Source organism: Tinamus guttatus, unplaced genomic scaffold (genome assembly GCF_059628265.1).
Source record: "Tinamus guttatus ecotype Peru unplaced genomic scaffold, ASM5962826v1 Tinamus_guttatus_pri_ptg000172l, whole genome shotgun sequence".
Classification (NCBI taxonomy): Eukaryota; Metazoa; Chordata; class Aves; order Tinamiformes; family Tinamidae; genus Tinamus; species Tinamus guttatus.
Genome location: NW_028288706.1, coordinates 5,533,957 through 5,552,600, shown reverse-complemented (window position 1 = coordinate 5,552,600; position 18,644 = coordinate 5,533,957). Strand labels below are relative to the sequence as shown.

Here is an 18,644-nt window from a genome sequence, read left to right as displayed (position 1 = left end):
ACACTCTGTTTCACACAACATGTGAGATGAAGCATCAGCTGCCATTGGCATCCCCTCTCTGAAGCTCAGAAGCTTCATTCCAGGCTATTGGTTGCATCTCTGTTGCAGTAGCCTTGTGTGTAGTCTCTTGTACTGTCTTTCCCTTCTTCTCTTACCCCACAGCTGAGTCCCAATGGTGGCCAGGAAGACACTCGCATGAAGAACGTCCCCGTGCCTGTATATTGTCGTCCACTAGTAGAGAAGGACCCAACCATGAAGGTATGTTGTCTCCACATTCCATTCCAGTGCGGAAGGAGGGCATGGAAAATGTGAGCAATAGTCTGTTCAGTATTTCTCCATATCATTTTGGACAAATCCAGTATGTAGTGATAATATAATACTATGTCCAGCATTCTCCTAAAAAGCTACCTGGTAATAGCTGGCTGAATTTATTTGTCAGGAGATAGGTAGTGTGCTTCTAATCAATTCACTATGTAGGGATCTAAACAAGCAGATTTCCTTTTGGAGGAGTTTATTTTTTTGCTGGCTTAGCTCCTTGAATTGTGCTCTAGGATCTAACAAGTCTAGGCAAAGAGGGAAGTGCAGGGAAGCAGAACAGTGCAAGGCTGGGAGAGGAGAAGGGACTAGGAAAGAGTAGCATCAGACCCTTCTGGGTTCATCCTCTGCTAGGCTATAACACCCAGATACCCACTCTAAGAGCTGTTTCTTTATTTCCAACCTGTACTAAATATGTTTTACTGAGAGGGGAAATGTTGGTCAGACCCCTAGGGAACAATCCCTACTTTCTTCTCTTGAAAATCTCTGGTTTGTGCATCTAGTTTATGTCGTGTTAAAGACTGACAGAAAAGACATATATTTAACACTTTTTCAGTGGAGCTCCTTTTCTTTCCCCTCTGTCAAAACTGACAATTCTTCTAGTAGAAATCAACAAAATCTATTGTTACAAACCTAAATTTTGTAGGGGTTTAGTATGTGCATACAGTTCTTTGTAAAAGTGTCAAAATTTCATAAGGTCCTGGAGTCTCCAGCATTCTTAAATTAAGATTTCTGTTTCTTACTTAGCTGTGGTGTGCAGCTGGAGTCAATCTCATGGGATGGAGACCTTTTGAGCAGGAATCTGGGAATGGACAGAAACTGGAACCTGGGCGTGATCCTCTCACCTGTGACCGAGAAGTAGAAGGAGAGAACAACAAGAGCAATCATACATCTCCTGAAAAGAAAAAGGTGAGAAAAGGAAGCTGATTTTTTTTTCACCACTGATTTTTAATCTGCCTCCCGTCTTGGTAGCTTAGTAGGATTCACTGGGTTAAATTTTTCCTGGAGTTACAGCTGTTTCAATATTCCTGAGGCATCGTCCTGTGGAGAGGGTTTGTGGTGTCCTGGCTCTGACAGTAACTCTGTGTGGTCTGGAATAAGTCTTCTCTTATAAAATATTTCAAGTTCTGCTTTTGAAACACATTTAGAGTTTGGAAAAACTTCCTATGATAAGGGCAGTTAATGAAGTTGCTAGGAAGCTTCTGAAATCCTCATCTCTGGAAATTAAAAAAAAAAAATGGGGGGGGCGGGAGGGGAGGGGAGAGGAGAAGCTTTATTAAAAAGGACACAGATCTAGTATAGTCCATTAGTCCATTTGATTCAGGAATCTCTTGAGATTTTTTCCAGCTCTGTTTTTTAAGGTAGTCTTAAATTCTTAAGATAGTCTTAAATTATTTTTAAGAACCAAGCTGTAACTTGCAGATGATAATTTGATTTTCTATCCTTTTGGTTTATGTTTTTTTTTTCATAGCTGTATCATAATGTTGTCTTACGGTGTTTCTGTAATTAGCTTGCTTAGTCTGTTAGTTTGTGTATCCTAGATCCATGGTATTCAATCTGAAACACGTGCTCTGACACATTAATGAGACAATTTAGAAGAAAAACTAATGACAACACCCCCTTGGCTGGGGTTCCAAATACAAGTGCAGTGACGTGAAGGAAATTTGCATTGCTTGTATTGTTTATTTTCTCAGCTGGGAGGAGATTTTGGCTCTCCAGAGCTGGCAGTGTGGTCTCTACATACACAAATGTTGTTGAGCATTGTTTGGCTTACTCTGATCTGAGAGGAGCACTGATTCTTCTGTGTGTTTGCTCTCCTGAAGGCAAAGGAGCTTCATGAAATGGATGCCACATCCAGTCGTGTCTGGATCCTCACCAGTACCCTGTCAACAAGTAAAGTTGTAATCATTGATGCCAATCAGCCTGGTACAGTGGTGGACCAGTTCACAGTCTGCAATGCTCACGTGCTCTGCATCTCCAGCATCCCTGGTAAGTAGGGCCCAGACACTGGCTCCTATCTGCCCAGGGTCACGTACTCCTTTGAGGAGTCACAAATAGTGTCCTTACTTCAGAACTAACCCATAGAAGTTGCTTGAGTAATGTCCCTCAAGACCATAACGCAGATCTTGCCTTCTCCTAGGGCTATTCTGTGGAGATCTTGATGAGCATTTAGTAAGTGGTTCCTTCGGCACATGCAGGATGGCTCTTGGGAACAAGCCTTGCCCAGGTTTGGGAGGGCTCTCTAACTGCCCTGCATGTTGATGGCTAGGATGAGGGCACTTGCCATGGTGCTGGTAGATGCTGTGGTGCCTCCCTGGGGCTACTGAGCTCCAAGGATCAGCATCTTCCATCTGTATGGCTACCTCAGGAGTACTGCTACATTTAAATTAGCAGTGACTGCTAGATTTATGGGAGAATTTGTTCTTTGCCCTTCAGCGGCCAGTGAGAGTGATTATCCTCCAGGCGAGATCTTTTTGGAGGGAGATGTTAATCCTGAAGAGTCGTCTGGAACAGATGGTGTCTTGGCAGGAATCACTCTGGTGGGCTGTGCGACCCGTTGCAATGTGCCACGAAGCAACTGCTCCTCGCGTGGTGACACGCCTGTGCTGGACAAGGGACAGAGTGAGTCTCTGGACATAAAATTTAACAGTAGTCCAGTTTTAGCTCATCCCTTACGAGCTTGTAGTCTTACAGCTGCACCTTCCTGACCCCAACTTAACAACTTGGTGAACCTCAATTTAACTCCATACAAGAAGGGCAAAGCCCCTTTGATACTTTTCCCTTTAGAGCCCCTCTTTCCTCTGAGTGATGGATCCTGCACCTAGGCTGTGGTGAAGCGGAGTATTTTGGACAGGTGATAAGTGCTTGCCCCGCTACATTTGCTTCTGTTCTCAATTCTTTCTTCTCTGGGACATATCTTGTTGTTAAGTCAATTAAACCTACATGAAAAAGTAAATTATGTTCTTGTTGGTTAATTACTGTAGTGACAACTTCAGTGAACTTCTGGTGCTTTGCTAGTTGTAGATTGTGCCCGACTTCAAAATACCCTGTATTTTCCTTAGAGCAGAAAAGACTCTGGATAAATTGCTGTCTAATGCAAGTTCAGGGCTTGATTGTCTTGGACAAGGAAGGATAGGTTAAAAATTGAAAGCCAGGTTTCTGTATAGCTAACTTCCACCACAGTCTTCAGCCTACTGTACATCTTGCAACGTGTGTCTTTTTCAGGTGAGGTGGCTGCTGTCTGCAATGGGAAGATCAACCAGTCCCAGTCTACTGAGGAAGCAACAGAAGCTACCGAGATACCAGAGAATGGTACAAGTGAGACCGAATCTGCTCAGGTCCAGCCCGGGCCACTCACAGAGCATGTGTTTACAGATCCAGTCCCTCCTCAGGCACCTCCTAGGCAGAACAGGTAGGCTGCCCATGTGTCACCTCAGCTATTTATCTGCTGTTTGCATAAGGTGTAAGCAAGGAGAACCAGCTTGACTTCCTCAGTTTCACAAAGTGCCAATTCTTTCCATGTTTGTGCCCACAGAGTATTACAGATGGAATGATAGGGAGAGGAAGAAATTAAATGAAAATAAACATGGTTTAGCCTGCAGCAGTCTGTGTTGCAGCTTTTAAAGAGCAAATATTTGATCTTGCAAAGTGAATTTAGAGAATTTTGCTGTTGAAATAGATCCTGTCAAATACACTGCATTTAATGTTCCTGCCAGAGGAGCTCATCACTTCCTTATAAACTTAGTCTACTAGTACCTATAATATGTTGTAAACGTAATGAGAAGACTCAAAAATTCTTATGCAAAAGACTGAAGTGTTGAACTGAAGAACTGGGAGCACCAACATAGTGAGTTGGAAATCTTGGATAGATATTGCTTTTAGAAAAGTGAATGCTATACATTAATCCCACATTCTTTGGGGTTGGAAATGAACAGCGAAAATACTGCTTATATGATGCTACTGCTAAACACTTTTTGGTTATATAACTATGAAGTACTTTTTAATTGTTTTGTGGGGGAAGAATAAATTGCAAATTGCAGATTCAGGAGTCAAGCAATCAAAAAAGACTGAAGAGAAGCCATCTGTATGTACAGTGTCTGTATCTATTTGCACAGTGCAGACTGAGCATAAATGGGAATTCTTTTCTCTGCTATTAATAAAAATGTTCTCTCTCCAGTGAGAACGGGCAGCAGAAGACAGAGTCAAGCACAGGGTCAACAGATCAGGAATTGAACGGGGATGCTGCTGGGACTTGCACCAGTGCTGCCCCCACCATGTGGCTGGGAGCACAAAATGGCTGGTAGGTGCCCCAGGAGCTGGCAGAACTCTGTCATCTTGCATGGTCCTTCAGGATCTACTTTCCAAGTCCTCTAGTTCATTTTATGTTTCTGGAGTTAGGAAAGCATTCACTCATCAGTTATCATTGTTTTGAGCGCTTAGCTCATCTTGGGCACTGTGATGTAATGTCACTCTGTACATTCTTTTCTTACCAGAAAAAAGGAACGTAGTTGACCTCTGTCAGGCAGAAGGTGTGGGGCCTTGCTGCTAACTCTCTGATTTGTCTTTGCAGGCTTTATGTGCATTCTGCTGTATCCAACTGGAAGAAGTGTCTGCACTCAATAAAGCTGAAGGATTCTGTACTCAGCCTAGTGTAAGTGTGCATGCTTGGGGACACCGGAGGGTGACACTTAGTGCCTGCGTGATCACTACTTAGTGAGGGTGGCCCTTCTGTCAGTTTTTTTTTTTTTTTTTTTTCCTTGCCCTTCTGAGGCGCACTGGGAAGCCTCATCTTGAACAGCTTTCTCAGTTGCAGATCTGACCTAGTTCAGTGAATAAGGTACTAAATGAGATTAGCAATTCTGGGAGAAAAAAAGTGGGAAAGAGAAAGTCAAATTTCACAAGGATGTAAGTTAGGTGGTATTTGTTGAAATTGATGGAGTTTATAGTGTGAAGGGGAATTTAAGTTTAACAAGAAACTGATGGATTATGTTTATACTACACAGAAGATAAAAAGTATAAATTTTAGATCCTTCTGAGGGTGCAAGGAAGGGTATTTCTTCAAGGGTCAAACTGAATAGGAATTGTTATGAAAACCTAAAGGTGTTTTGCATGGATGTCAGGATTTGTTAAGTATGTACTTTTCTGTGATTTCAGACACGTGAAAGGAAGGGTCCTTGTTGCGCTGGCAGATGGAACGCTAGCCATATTCCACCGAGGAGAGGGTAAGAGAACTCAGAGAAAAGCAAGCTTGGCAGTGTGACAAACTATACTGCTTTGAGGAAGAAAGGTGCCAGCTTGCCTGAACACAGATACATGCTTAAATAAGTAGCTATTATACAGACATAGGCATATTTTTACACCATTTCATGAGACTTCCTAGACAAAAATTGGTGTTCATGTACTTTGTAGTATAGGCAGAGTGACTATACAACATTTCTAGGAAGTATTTGCCAGGAAACAAATGTGCTGCACAGTTTGATACATTTGGGCTGTGTGGATGGTACTGTGCAATCACAGATCACAGGTTAAATGCATGCAGACAACTCAGATGTATGGTACCTGAGCAGATCATCTGTGCAGTGCAAATGAAATAGGCCCATGACTTCCCAGAGAAGTTGAAGGCTCTATTAGTGATGGAATCGATCTGTGGATATGCAACAGACATAGGCAAGTTTCCACAGAGTCATCTTTAGACTGTCTTTTTTTATTCCCCTGTTGGTTTTGTCGTGATGGTTAGGGAAACCTGTTTGTTTTATTACAACATAAAGGATGTTTAAATTAGCCTTATTTGGAGAGCTTTCAGCCCACCAAACTAATCTGTATCGTCATGAGTTTGGTAAGTACAAGGCATTGCCCCAGGTAGCATTATGGATTCAGTGAAAATTCACAGATAGAGGCAAAACGGACTTGAGTATTAGCTGAACATGTATAATTTAGTATAAGATAGATGATTCTGTTGCATATTGGCATCTCATGGAAGATCCAGTGCATCTTTCCCCAACATGTTTTTTACCTTAGATGGTCAGTGGGATCTCAGCAATTACCACCTAATGGACCTGGGTCACACTCACCATTCCATCCGCTGCATGGCTGTTGTGTATGACAGAGTCTGGTGTGGCTACAAGAACAAAATCCACGTCATCCAACCTAGGACGATGCAGATTGAGGTAAGAGAACAACTGCACAAAACAGAGCATATGTCTAGATAACTGTAGACCGTTCATGAACTCACATTTATTCACCTTTTGGCGTTTCAGAAATCCTTCGATGCACACCCTCGTCGGGAGAGCCAAGTGCGACAGCTGGCATGGATTGGAGATGGAGTCTGGGTTTCTATCCGCCTGGATTCCACTCTGAGGCTTTACCATGCCCACAGCCATCAACATCTGCAGGATGTGGACATCGAACCGTATGTCAGCAAGATGCTAGGTGAGGCTGTAGTGGTTGTCAGTAAATGGCCTCTTTCTTGCTGTGACCAGAGGGGTGTCAATATTCATTAGCAGGCATTGCCCTGAGTCACATGTAACTGGCTCTCCAATTCTTGTGCATCCTTTCTAGGCACTGGAAAGCTGGGCTTCTCCTTCGTACGGATTACAGCTCTGCTCATTGCTGGCAACCGCCTCTGGGTAGGGACAGGGAACGGTGTTGTCATCTCCATCCCGTTGACAGAGAGTAAGTGGCATTTATCAGAGATTCTTCTGTGATCTCCCAAATAACAATGCTTGTTATTTATGCAGGATGGCAGATGGCTCTGGTTTTCTGGATACTTTTCCTCTGAACCTGTGATATTTGGATCATAGCAGTATTTGGAGAGTCCTGACAACGACTGACCTCAAGCTTGGTTTAACACTTCCTTGATTATGGGATTAAACATAGTGTTGAACAGATTCAGCCTGCACCTGCCTAAAGCCAAATAGATAATTGTTACTGCCCCTTTCAGTTTGATCAGTCCCTTTCAGTTCAGCTGAAGCCGTTTCTTCCTCAGGGGACCATTCATACCTCTACTATCCACAAAGTCTTCTCTTGAGTGTAACCTTGACAGGGCAAACGGATGTGAACTGACTCTAGAGCTGCTGGAGAACAGGAGAAACAAAACATAGAGACTTGTTCAAAAGGAGGCTATGAGATGAGAAATCACTGGCAAGACCTCTGGGGCAATTTGCATTGGTGTAGACATATAAACATCCCTGTGACAGTATTTTCCAGATACTGAAAATAGGAAAGTTTCATTGAGTCAAATTTTGACCCAGTTGTTACCAGTCAAACAGAAATCAGTATCGAGCTAAATCTGACCTGGTGAGGAGACCTATCAGCGGTAGCTGACAGGCGAATTTCTACTGCAGGGAGGTTAGTTGAAGTTCTCGGTAATCTTGTTCTGAGACCAGGTCAGAATTGAGCTTTCCTTTGCAGAAGGTCTGTTTCATAGTTTAATGAGGTATGGTTTCAAGCAGAGAAGCAAATGAGTGCTGTATAAAAGGATCAAATTTGTGCTAGTTCTCCTGGAAGTGGGCACTCAGTTTGCCTCCTCTCCATGGAGCTGGAGATCACCAAGGCCAACATGAGGAAGACAGTGACGCTGTCCCCTCTGTGCACTGTAATCTCAGTATCTCACTTCTGAATCTGTTTTAATCCCAGTCTTTCTTGGGGCTGCTGTCATAATTCTGAGTTATGCTTGTTCCCTGCTGTAAACCACTTACATTATCCTTTGGGGCTTCTGTGAAAGTGTGGTTGGGATACAGCTAGCTTTCACTAGGAATTTTAGCAATGGATCTTTGTGATCCCTTCCTGCCTCAGATACTGCATCTGTCCTTGTAAAATAAGCATAAGATGAGCAAGAGTAGTGCGGGTAGAAACTGATCCTGAACCAATAGCTCCTGTTACAGTTTTGCTAGGTTTATACATTTCTGTTGCTCCCTGAATTTTCTCCCAGTAATCACCTTTTTCTTCTCTCCCATCCTGCCTATTTCTTCCCGTGCCCCACTGTGTTCCCACTCCTTGCCTGTGCGTAGCTGTAGTCCTCCACCGAGGCCAACTCCTTGGGCTCCGGGGTAAGTCCATTGCCTCCTTCCTTCAGCTCTCACTCCTTTCGCACCCATTGACCTTTGAAATCACGTTCCCGCCCTTCCATTTGGTTCTCTCCAGCCATTTCCCTTGTCACTCTCTCATTTTAAGTTGCAGAAGAGCGACCAGTTGCAAGAGCGAATATATCCTCAATCTCCATGGCTAAAAACATTTGCATCCATCTCACCAGCCATCACATCTATTTTGTGTAACCAGAGTACTTGATTCTTCCTCAGTAGTTCCCTTATTTTGGTAGGACAGGTTTTGGAGGGGGAGTAGCTCTACCTGTGCCATAAAGTTTTCTTCAGTCAGCTATTTCCAGGGCTAGACTGCTCACTGGTTCTTTCAAGGGTGCTTTTCCCATTAGTTTCCAGGCCAGTGGCAGTAGGTGCTGTGGTACTTCCCAGCTGAGGATAGTCAACCAAGACTTTATACAAGAAGGACTTCTTCGAAAAATGTTACAAATTGCTTGTTTTTGTGCCAGTTAAGACAGGATTGGAGTTCACTGTTCAGATTTATGCTTAGACTTACCCCAACCTCTCAAAAGTCAGGTACTTTTTCCTCACTGAAAGACATTTCTGTGCCTGCCCAGGACTGTTGTCAGCATATTTCTCCCCCATTTAAAGCATCTGATGCTGGGTCACTGTTAGAAGCAAGATACTGAGGTAGGAGACCAAACTACGAGTTCCAGCCCTGCCTTACAGTCAGATGAGAACATCCAAGTGCAGCTCCTCGCAGCAAACCCAGGCACAAAAGTGCAGAAAGCTTTTGTTTTGGGGGATCTTCCACTTGCACACATTGACTCTCACTCTCCTATCCAAATATCTGTGTGTTGTCTCAGCATCCGGGCTTGAGCCTGCTAAGTCAGTCGTCTTTGTTTCTGAGGCCCGTAGTAACTGAAATCCAGCCCATGTCAAAATACAGAATTACTGTCAGTTAAGCAAGCAATTTGGTTCTCTTTAGAAATAAACAAAAAGTGTAGGCCTTATAATTTTAGTAGTATTTTTCTTTTACTAATGTGGGTGCATGTGAAAGGAAACACTTCTCTCTGTTGCCTGCGAGTGGAAACACTGATACTGTCAGTGTCTGGATATGATTGGTGTGGGCCCCTGAGCTCAGCCTGAAATCCTTGGAAGTTGTGGATGGTGAACATCTTTCAGGAGATGTTCCTTGCGTGAGAGCTCATCTTCTGGTATCAGGACTAAATCGAGGAAAGGCCACAGCTCCATCCCCAGCTGTAGAGTTTACTGAGGAGAGAGGCTTTCCTCAGCCACAGAAGTCTGCATGCTGATAGTTTGGCATAGCAAAGGACTTGGAAACTGAGCAAGTTTACTGATTGAGAAAAATAGCAGTAATTTGTCAAGAGTAGGAAGGACAAAAGCCCTTACTGTGTCATAGGAGCAGCAAACACTTCTGGTTACCCTGCAGAGTATGAAAGACCAAGGCTGATGCCTAGGACAGTAAACAGTTTCTGAAGGTTGGATGGAATTGCTGCCGCAAGGGACATTTATTGGGACAACCTAGAGACTTTGTCTCTGGTGTGCTTTAGGGTTGTTCTTACCACCTCCAGGGATGTGTATCTCATTAGTAGCCAAATACTAAATTTGATGAGAAATCTAGTTTGTTTTCATGAGTGGGTGTTACCCAACCCATTAGGGAGATGGACTGTGTAGTCAAGTGTTGTTTTCTGTATCACATTCCTTACACAGGACCTTTAAAGACCTACGGCTTTAAAGCTTTTCCTTCATGTCTCATAAATGTTCTCTTTGATCTGTAAACGGGACCAAAATTGTCACAATGTTCCTTCTCCTTGTTCTCAGCCAACAAAACCTCACCCACCTCTGGAGAGGGCAGCCGCTCTGGTGGAGTCATCCATGTGTACGGCGATGACAACAGCGACAAATCTGCCAGCAGTTTCATTCCATATTGCTCCATGGCTCAGGCACAGCTCTGTTTCCATGGCCACCGTGATGCTGTCAAATTCTTCGTTTCAGTGCCTGGTAAGGATGAGCACATCCCTTCCTCGTACAGAGTCCTCTGCTGTGGTCTGTTCAGGGGCAGGAGCTGCTCGGCAGCAAAGGGCTGTCAGCATCATTTTGATCTCCTGGTAGTTTAGGCTGTAATAGGTTTCACCAGCAGAAGGGATTGACCTGTTCAGTGGAGTCTGTGTAATTGTGCTAAGTGTGTGGGACTCGGGCACAGACACTGACTGCAGCTCCCTCCTGTTCCAGGCAACGTTCTAGCGACGCTGAACGGGAGCGTGTTGGATAGCCCCTCGGAGAACCCCAGTACCGCGGCCACCGAGAGCGAGGGGCAGAAGCTCAAGAACGTCCTGGTGCTGAGCGGAGGGGAAGGCTACATCGACTTCCGCATCGGTGAGCGCCTGTGCTGGGGCGGCTGCGCAGGACGGGGCGCCCGGCCACGGCGCTGGAGAGGGTGAACGTGGCTGCGGGGGAGCAGCCTGCGAAGGGAGGCCGCCTGCTTCTGCGCCCTGCTGCCAGGGCAGGCAGCGGGTACCTCCTTGTGCAACATAAGGCTGCCAAGCTCTGCCCCTGTCTGTGCTTGCGCTGCCACACAGGCTGCAATAACGGCTCTGAAGAGAATAAAATGCTGTACTAACAGCTCCAAACACTGGTGTCCCTTGTGGCACTCTAGGTCATTTTGTGTCATACACCTTGGCTTCCTCAAACTGAAGAGTGATAGGCTTCCCTGCTCCTGGAGGCAGTTTGTCCAATTTATACAGGCTTGCTTGGGAAGAGCACCCTGTGGTTATAAAGCTTCTCCAGGCATCAGGGGAGGTTTCAGCTGGTGCTGTTTGTGATGAGGCTGCAGCGGTCATGCAGCAGGGGTACTAGCCTCTTGTGAAGGACTCCAGGGCAGTGTAACTTTATGTTTTCCTTCCTGCTTCTTTACTCTGTTTTCTCTCTTCAGGGGATGGAGAAGATGATGAGACAGAAGAGAATGCAGGAGATGCCACCCAGGTGAAGCCAGTACTTTCCAAGGCTGAAAGGAGCCACATTATCGTGTGGCAAGTATCATATATCCCTGAGTGAGAAATTTTCCTTTCCTACCAATGTAAGTCTCCCTCCTCCCACCTGAATGCCAAGATGTACATACAGAACTCCTGCATTATACCTACTGCTGGAAACCGACCCCAGACAACTGCAACAGCTCCTGCCTTGGACTGTGACCCCCTTCTAACCTCTGAACTTGCAGCTTTCATCTTGGGCCGTGCTCTTTCTGCGTGGTTGGATTATTGTTCTGCTCTGGAGCTGGCATCTACAAGGAGAGAAATGGCAGCTCATGGATGAAGTGAAGCTTGGAGCCAGCACGGTGCAAGCCCTGTGCCCAGGGCCCGGGAGCTGGGTAGGTGGTGCGGATTCTCCGGCAGGTTGCCTCACTCCCACCTGCATGAGAAGCAGTGCGTCACCCCAGCAGCCCCACCAAAGCAGCGACAGTTGAACACAACTCTCCAGCACCTCAGAGGAAACCCCTTCTACTTCACCAGTGAAATTTCCACCCTGCCCACTCTCCACAGGGTACACGAAAGCACAGGATAACATCCCAAAGACTGAGAGCAGCCAGGACCAAGCCAGGAATCTTCAACAGAAAGGAGTGTCAAGGTTTTGGAATTACTTTTGCTGTTTGTCTGGAGAGGGTAACAGTGTCGTAAACAGTTACCGTGGGGAACACCTTCTTTGTACGTACAAATGGAAGGTCTCCCTCTGCTGCTGCTGCTGTTGTCTTAGCAGGACTGTTCTGGATGACTGTGGCCAGGGAGGGCTGTGCAGTAGGGTCAGATGGAAGATGGGTGTTCTATGGCAGAGGACACAGGGGCTTTGGAATCTGCAGTGGCAAAAGGCTGCTGGAACCTTGTTAGTTAGAGAACAGAAAAGTCAGCAACTCCCCCTTACAAAAATGTCAGGTAGGAAAAGGCTCTTGAGTTCATTCTTTTTGTGAATCTGAAAAGTTCAGTGATAAAGCTGGCTCTGTACAGTGTTTGAGGGCTTTTAAAATGCAGACGAGTACAGAATACATTGATGAGCTGTGTGTTAACTCAGTGAAGTCACCTTGACTCATGAGGATGTGTCCCGTTCTGGGAGCTGCTGGTGTTCAGCACAGAGGGGATGTCTCCCCCTCCACACCATAGCAGTGAGGTTAGGAAGAACTGTGTGGGTGCAGTCAAGGTAGAGAAGGGCTGTGTTGTGCCGGAGGCCGCACAGAGGCGTGAGGCCAGATCCCCTGGCCTCTCTGCCTAGCTTGACAAGCACTGACTGGCCTTGCTGCTGAACAGGGCTAAAGCTGGAAGTGTCTGACTCCCAAAAAGGATGATGATCCCCGAAGGAAACACTGACTGCCCTACTTGGGCAAGCAGCACTGTGTGATTGCAGGAGCCTGTCCTGCTCGTAGAAGCAGCAAGAAGTGGGGCCAGCAAGAGCAGTTTTAGACTAGAGTGCTAGCTCCAGATACAGAGGTAACCGTTGTCCAACACATATTCCCTTCCTTTCTGAGGGTGGAAACAGCCCTGTCTCCAGAAGGAGAAGTCCTGCTTCCCTGGAGCGCTCCCTTGGGATGTGCAGGATGAGAGCGGGGAGCTGTTGTTAGCAGTGGATTTAGGGAGGCTGGTGGTTGTTTTTCCCTGAGCTGAGCAGAAGTCTGGGGCTCACTGAGACATCCTAGTGCCAGCCGGGCACGGCAGTGTCCAGGTTTAGCAGAGCTGACGTGTTTTTCAGGTCTGCAGTTCAGAGAAAAGCTGGGGCACCTGCGCTGCCTCCAAGAGACAAGGGTGTGTGCCCGGAGAACAGAGGCTTCAGCCACCAAATTCACAGGGGCCGTGTTGCTGTCACTGCCTGTGGGCAGGGCTGGCTCAAACACGCACTTACTCCTCGAGAAGAGAGAGCAGGAGGCAGCAGGATGGGCTTCCTCCAGTCACCACCACAGCAGGCTCTGGGGCTGCCGTTCGGCTGGGGGATTTTGTGTGCAGTGGGGAGCTCCAGCTGCTGCCACCACTTCCCTGAAATGCTTTCTGCTAGGATGGGTCCTTGAGTTCCAGCACAAAGTGCATAAAGGCTAACAAGAAAGTAGACAGTTAGGCAGCAGATACCACAAACATCTAACAGTTCATGCCAAGTAAACTTTCTAATTTGAACTAATTTAAGGGAGAAAAAAGCGCTAGTTGCTGCCCTTTTGTAGCTCTATAGAACTTTCCATACGAAAACACAGAAGTGCCACAGTTACCTCTTGCTGCTTGTTCTGTATCTGGTTTTAGCAGTCAGGATGACACTGCTGGTCACCTGTTACCCACCAGCCCCATGGGACATAAGGAGGGGCCTCTATCAACAGGTTCCTTGCCAGTTTGATGCTTATTTTCCTCCCAGAGAAGCACATGTTTAAAAGGGGATGGCTACAGCTAAGTAAAACCAGCTGCTGCTGTCACATTCCTCAGCGTTTGGTGGCTACTGGGCAGCAAGGTGAAGAGCTGACTGGCTTCAACACACTTCCCTGTCATATCTCCACTGTGATGTATGTAAAGTATCTTGTATGTTATAAAAGGATTTTAAAAAGTGTCTTAAGGCCTGTAAACTCCGCTGTTCGGTCAGAAGATGGCATTCTGTAAAGAGACTGCTGTATGAATACGTTCCCATGCTTCGTCCCCTATGCTATCAAACAACGAACCATATCTGTTCTGTATGTAATAAACGTGTTAACATCAGCGAGCGCCAGCGTGCTGTGTTCCGGGCACTGGCCTTCCTGCCCAGCCCGCAGCGAGGCTTTTGGAAGGGTTGGCCTGGCAGGGAGCCCCAGTGGTCACTATTTAGCTACTGGCTGTCTGCAGCTGTCCCTGCAGGTGGTGGCAGGGTCCTCTTCAGCTGAGGCCCCAAGTTCAGCAGCTGAGTCTCTGCTTCCAGAGCTCGAGTTGCCGACGTCCCCTCAATACAAGGTGCTATGTGACGGGGCGCCTGGGGTCAGTGACACTCAGCAATCCTGCCTTCAGGGGGCCGGGTCCCTCCACCTGTTTGGTCATCCTAGTCCTGGTAGCATTTGTATGAGTTCATACCTGTTGTATAGGAGTTAATTAACTCAAGGAATGTTCGCAGCAATAATATGGAAGGAGCAAGAGGAAAGTAGTGAAAATGATTGTGAATAAGGCTATGAATAGTAGCGTTGCCAGTTGTCTGGCTTTAAAGTTGCAGAAAGCAGGTTCCCTTGCCATTAGCTTCCTAAATGATTTTAATGTCTTGACAAGCCGTGGCTGCTTCCTCATTAGCTGCTTTGCCTGTGGCTCCCTAGGGCACTTGAGAATTGCAGTTAGCAGCACACTACAGGGTCGATTGAAATGTGTTATTCAGTGCAGCATTGAGGACAGCGCTCAGCACGCATTGCTCAAGGAGTCTCAGGGCTTGGTGCCAAGAGTCTACAGGAACGAGAGCCAAGGTGGGACCTGCTGCCCTGACCAGCCCCACCTGCCCCCAGGAGCAGAGATGGGGGCACCAAGAGGCAGCTGAGCTCCCTCTTACAGGGCTTGGTTTCCACCAGGCCGCTGGTGCATGAGGCTGCAGCTGCAGCCCCAGGGATCATCAGGGATCCACCTTTTGTCCCTACTAGCTGGAAGAGGCCCCAGGCCCCCAGAAGGAGCATCTCTACCAGTACAATAACTAGGGTGGGCTGGACTCGAGCAGGCGTAGTACCCACCATTCCCCGTCACCCAGGCTCCCACCTGGGAAGTCTCACACACAAAAGAGCACAGGAGAAGAAAGAGGCTTTATTGGCACTGCTGCTTTACATTTGCCTTTTTGCTCCACAAGGAGCATCAACTGAGTGCCACAGCAGCACAGCTGTGAAGCTGAGGGCACCTTTGCCTCTGTATCTCCTGTCTGTGACCCTGGGTGATTTGGGCTTCTATGATTTAACCCCACTCAGGGTGGTAGTGGTTCCCCTACAAAGCCACTGTATAGTATAGTAACATAAGGAAAATCCCATCCATAACTGCTTCCATTAAAGAAGTTGCATGTAGATGTATTAGAAATATATTCTCAGTCCGATGCAGCTGAGGTGAAAAGCCAGTCTCAAGCACAGGGTCATGTTAGTGAGCACCGTGCTGGCAGTATTTTCTTTCTCAGCTTTTTGGCAGTTAGGAAAAATCCCATTTTGTCTGGTGATTTTTGTATTTCCTATTCTGTTAACAAGTCCACTGAACACAGGTCAGTCTTCTACCATCATTTGCCTTTGGTTTCCAGGTATGCAATTTGCTCACTCTGGCTACAGTCTGAGGAGACACCGTGCAGAAATCTCCCCCTATGCTCTGGGGTAGCAATGACACAAGTAAGCGTCACTGTGACCAACCCAACAGCAACTCCAGGAGCTGCACTAAGGAATTACATTTTTGTAATGACACGGCATTGAAACGAGTGGTAGTTTGCTGCTGGCTTCAAATAGTAAGAGCTGATCCTACCCACTTCACATCACTAGAATTAAAGTTTCTCTCCTCTCCTGCTGGCCCTCTCTGGGAATAAAGCTTCCTACCCAAAGTCAAGTTGTGTTCCTCCTATGTCACTTACTGCTGTGTAACTTGGGTGAATCTCCACAAGTTCCCCACTTTGACCTCAACCAACCATCCTGATGATCTCCATGCGCTGAGAGGAGGGAAAGCAGGAGAGAAAAATCAAGCTATTTTCTTAGAAATGTGCTACAGATGTAAGAACTGATTTATTCTGCTAGAGAAACAGCTCTGAGAAATAAGGCAAATCCTTATTTGCTTTCAGCTTTCTGTGATTTATATAGGGAACTGTGCTCCACGGAATTGTAGCTGAATGACAGGAGCTATGAGTTTAGTGAATATACAGAGAACCTACAAGGTCCCTCTGGTGACAGACTGAAGTTATATATTAAAAAAAACCCCTCCATGTATCCATACCCTTTCAGATGAGGTCACTGTACATTCTTGAGAGAAAGTGAGGTGAGAAAAGCTGGGTGCACCATAGCCCGGTAGGCAGATGTGCCTTCTGGAAGAAGTTGACATGCTTCTAACACCCAGCAAGAGCACGTGGCAGCTCGGATCATACAACTCTTTATACTGGTGTTCCTTTAGCTTTCTGCTTCGAGACCTGAGGGCGAGAAGCTGTGACCTTCTCCAGATCAAGCATCGGCTCCTCTGTGATTGGTTTTCCCTCTTTCTGCCACTGAGCAAGGATCATGGCTCGGAGCAGAGGCGGGTACGGAAGGTACCGAATGGTCTCTTCTGGCACTGGGGTGAATTTCTTGAAGGCCTCCTCCTCGTGCTTGGGCACCATTCGCCAGTCATGGTACATGACTTTGTCAATCTCTCTCACCTCTTCTTCGGTTTTGCCTGAGTAAAAGAAGATGATGTGGACAACGCAATCAAGAACAAATTCCCTCTGGGGAATGCAGCAAGTGAAGGCTCTCCAGCATCACTGCTGCTATAACTGGCAGTAGATTTTGAAAGGATCACACGGTATTTTCACTGCTACAAGTACACGATCTCACTTCTGCCCATGGAAATTAAAACAGAAACAGATTGAGAAGACTATAAGCAAGCTGCTCTAATTCTATGGTTGATTTCCTCTTTTAATTTAAAAAGTCACTTCATCTCTCACTGATTTAGTTTCTGTAGGCAAAGAATAAAAGTAATTTCTCTCTACAATAATGAATGTTTATAGGAAGCTTAATGAAATATATATATATAAAACTTTGAATGAAAAATGTTTCAAGAACTCTACTAATAACATATATCTAGTATTAAGCAAATATTAATTAGACTTTTAAAAAGGCAAATTCCCTCATCTATGTTCAAGGGCATGCAATTCCAGTTTACTTGCCAACATTGCTGATCATTTTACCTGGATATCCTTATGCTTTCACTCTATGTCTTACCTGTGAAGTTTAAGGATGGAAGTCAACTCTGTTACCTCCCCTAAACCCCTGTCAGTGCAGCATCGTTTCCCACTGTCAGCCTACACCATCTCTCCCGTAATATCCTGGGAAACCTATTCTACAGAAGAGCTAGACCCATCATTAGAAACTGAGCTATGGATATTTTTATTATTATTATTAGCAAAGTCAAGAAAAATAAACCCTCCCTAAAGGGAAGGCTGTGCTTCTCCCCCACACTTTATTCCCTGGCCTTACAAACGTTTGAAGCTTTGTTTAATGCCCAAGCAAGCGAGCCGTCCTTACCCCTGAAGGTCAGGTAGCCCCAGGCCTTGCCATGATCCATGTTCTGTAAAGGAAACAAGAGGCGGTTGAGGCAGGGCAGGGCAGGGGCGGCCGGCGCCGCGGGCCGCGCGCGGACCCACCTCGGCCGTGTAGTCCACCTTGACCTTGGTGATGAGCCAGTAGCAGGGCTCGGGGTGCTCCCACAGCCACGACTTGCGCGTGACCACGCGGCCCACGCCGAAGAGCGGCAGGCGGCAGAGCAGCGTGAAGAGGCGGCTCTCGTGCCGCACGTCCTCCCACGCCAGCACCGGCAGCCGCTTCTGCGTCAGCGGCCGCCGCATCGTCTCGTAGTCCAGGGCGAAGCGCTCCGAGTCCCGCGGGCGGTTCTTGAGCGCCCGGTACTCGCGGATCTTCTTCGCCATGGCGGCGATGGGCCGGTACAGCTTCTTGCGGGCCATGGCGCCTCCCGCCCGCCCGGGGCTCAGCGATGCGATCCGAACCGAACCGGGACCAACGGCGAGCCGAACCGCGCCGCTCTCCGCCGCGCGGCAGCTTCCGGCGCAGCGCCCGGAAGCGCCGCGGGCCCGCGCGCGGCGGGGCGGAACGTTTGTGCTGCGGCCGAGGAAGCCGAGGGGAAGGAGCGGCGGGACCGGCCGCTCGCGCCCCGCCCGGCACTGGCTGCTGTTTGTGTTGAATTGAACCCATCGTCCGCTCCAAATACCCCACCTGGTACAGAAAGAAACCTCCCTGTCCTGCTGTTGCTTTAGAGACCTTTATTAAAGATGCTCAGACACAGAAATCAGCTGCTTAGCAGGCAACCATAGTCAATGTTCGGAAGAAAAAGGCTGGTTGGGGTGGATGGCAAAACGAGTCACACACTCTGGTTTAAAGGGCTGCTACTTCTCTTAAAACACGGACTTTTCTCCTAGCACTGAAAATCAGGAGGGAGGCGTTGTAACACGGAGGGCAGATTTGACTACGTAATCTGCTAACATTGGTTAGAACGAGATACTTCCGTCCGCCCAGCCGCGGGACAAAGCGCAGAGCAGCTACAGCGGCTGCTGCCGGGCAGAGCGCAAGTCACGCTGTGAGGA

The 18,644-nt window shown here is 47.1% G+C and overlaps 2 protein-coding genes across 31 annotated transcripts in view; one reads left to right on the top strand and one right to left on the bottom strand.

Moving 5' to 3' along the window:
- MAPK8IP3 (mitogen-activated protein kinase 8 interacting protein 3) overlaps positions 1–12,182 on the top strand; it is a 63,992-nt gene extending 51,810 nt beyond the window's left edge. For 27 of the 30 annotated variants that reach the window (XM_088523180.1, XM_088523177.1, XM_088523175.1 and 24 more), the window contains 15 exons: positions 163–258; positions 1,063–1,224; positions 2,139–2,304; positions 2,752–2,937; positions 3,541–3,727; positions 4,493–4,615; positions 4,886–4,966; positions 5,470–5,537; positions 6,334–6,482; positions 6,573–6,744; positions 6,874–6,987; positions 8,325–8,363; positions 10,197–10,376; positions 10,608–10,751; positions 11,308–12,182. In XM_088523180.1, the coding sequence (XP_088379306.1) occupies positions 163–258; positions 1,063–1,224; positions 2,139–2,304; positions 2,752–2,937; positions 3,541–3,727; positions 4,493–4,615; positions 4,886–4,966; positions 5,470–5,537; positions 6,334–6,482; positions 6,573–6,744; positions 6,874–6,987; positions 8,325–8,363; positions 10,197–10,376; positions 10,608–10,751; positions 11,308–11,429 (1,989 nt within the window). In that variant the 3' untranslated portion in view covers positions 11,430–12,182. The remainder of the gene's footprint in view (positions 1–162; positions 259–1,062; positions 1,225–2,138; positions 2,305–2,751; positions 2,938–3,540; positions 3,728–4,492; positions 4,616–4,885; positions 4,967–5,469; positions 5,538–6,333; positions 6,483–6,572; positions 6,745–6,873; positions 6,988–8,324; positions 8,364–10,196; positions 10,377–10,607; positions 10,752–11,307) is intronic. The other 3 variants (XM_088523182.1, XM_088523183.1, XM_088523163.1) reach the window with 1 other exon arrangement.
- Positions 12,183–16,293: 4,111 nt separating this feature from the next.
- MRPS34 (mitochondrial ribosomal protein S34) lies at positions 16,294–18,051 on the bottom strand. Its single transcript, XM_010218029.2, has 3 exons — positions 17,691–18,051; positions 17,572–17,614; positions 16,294–16,723 (listed from the first exon to the last, which is right to left on the bottom strand). The coding sequence occupies exons 1-3, from the start codon at positions 18,006–18,008 to the stop codon at positions 16,446–16,448; spliced, it is 639 nt and encodes a 212-aa protein (XP_010216331.2). The 5' UTR covers positions 18,009–18,051; the 3' UTR covers positions 16,294–16,445.
- Positions 18,052–18,644: the final 593 nt, after the last annotated feature.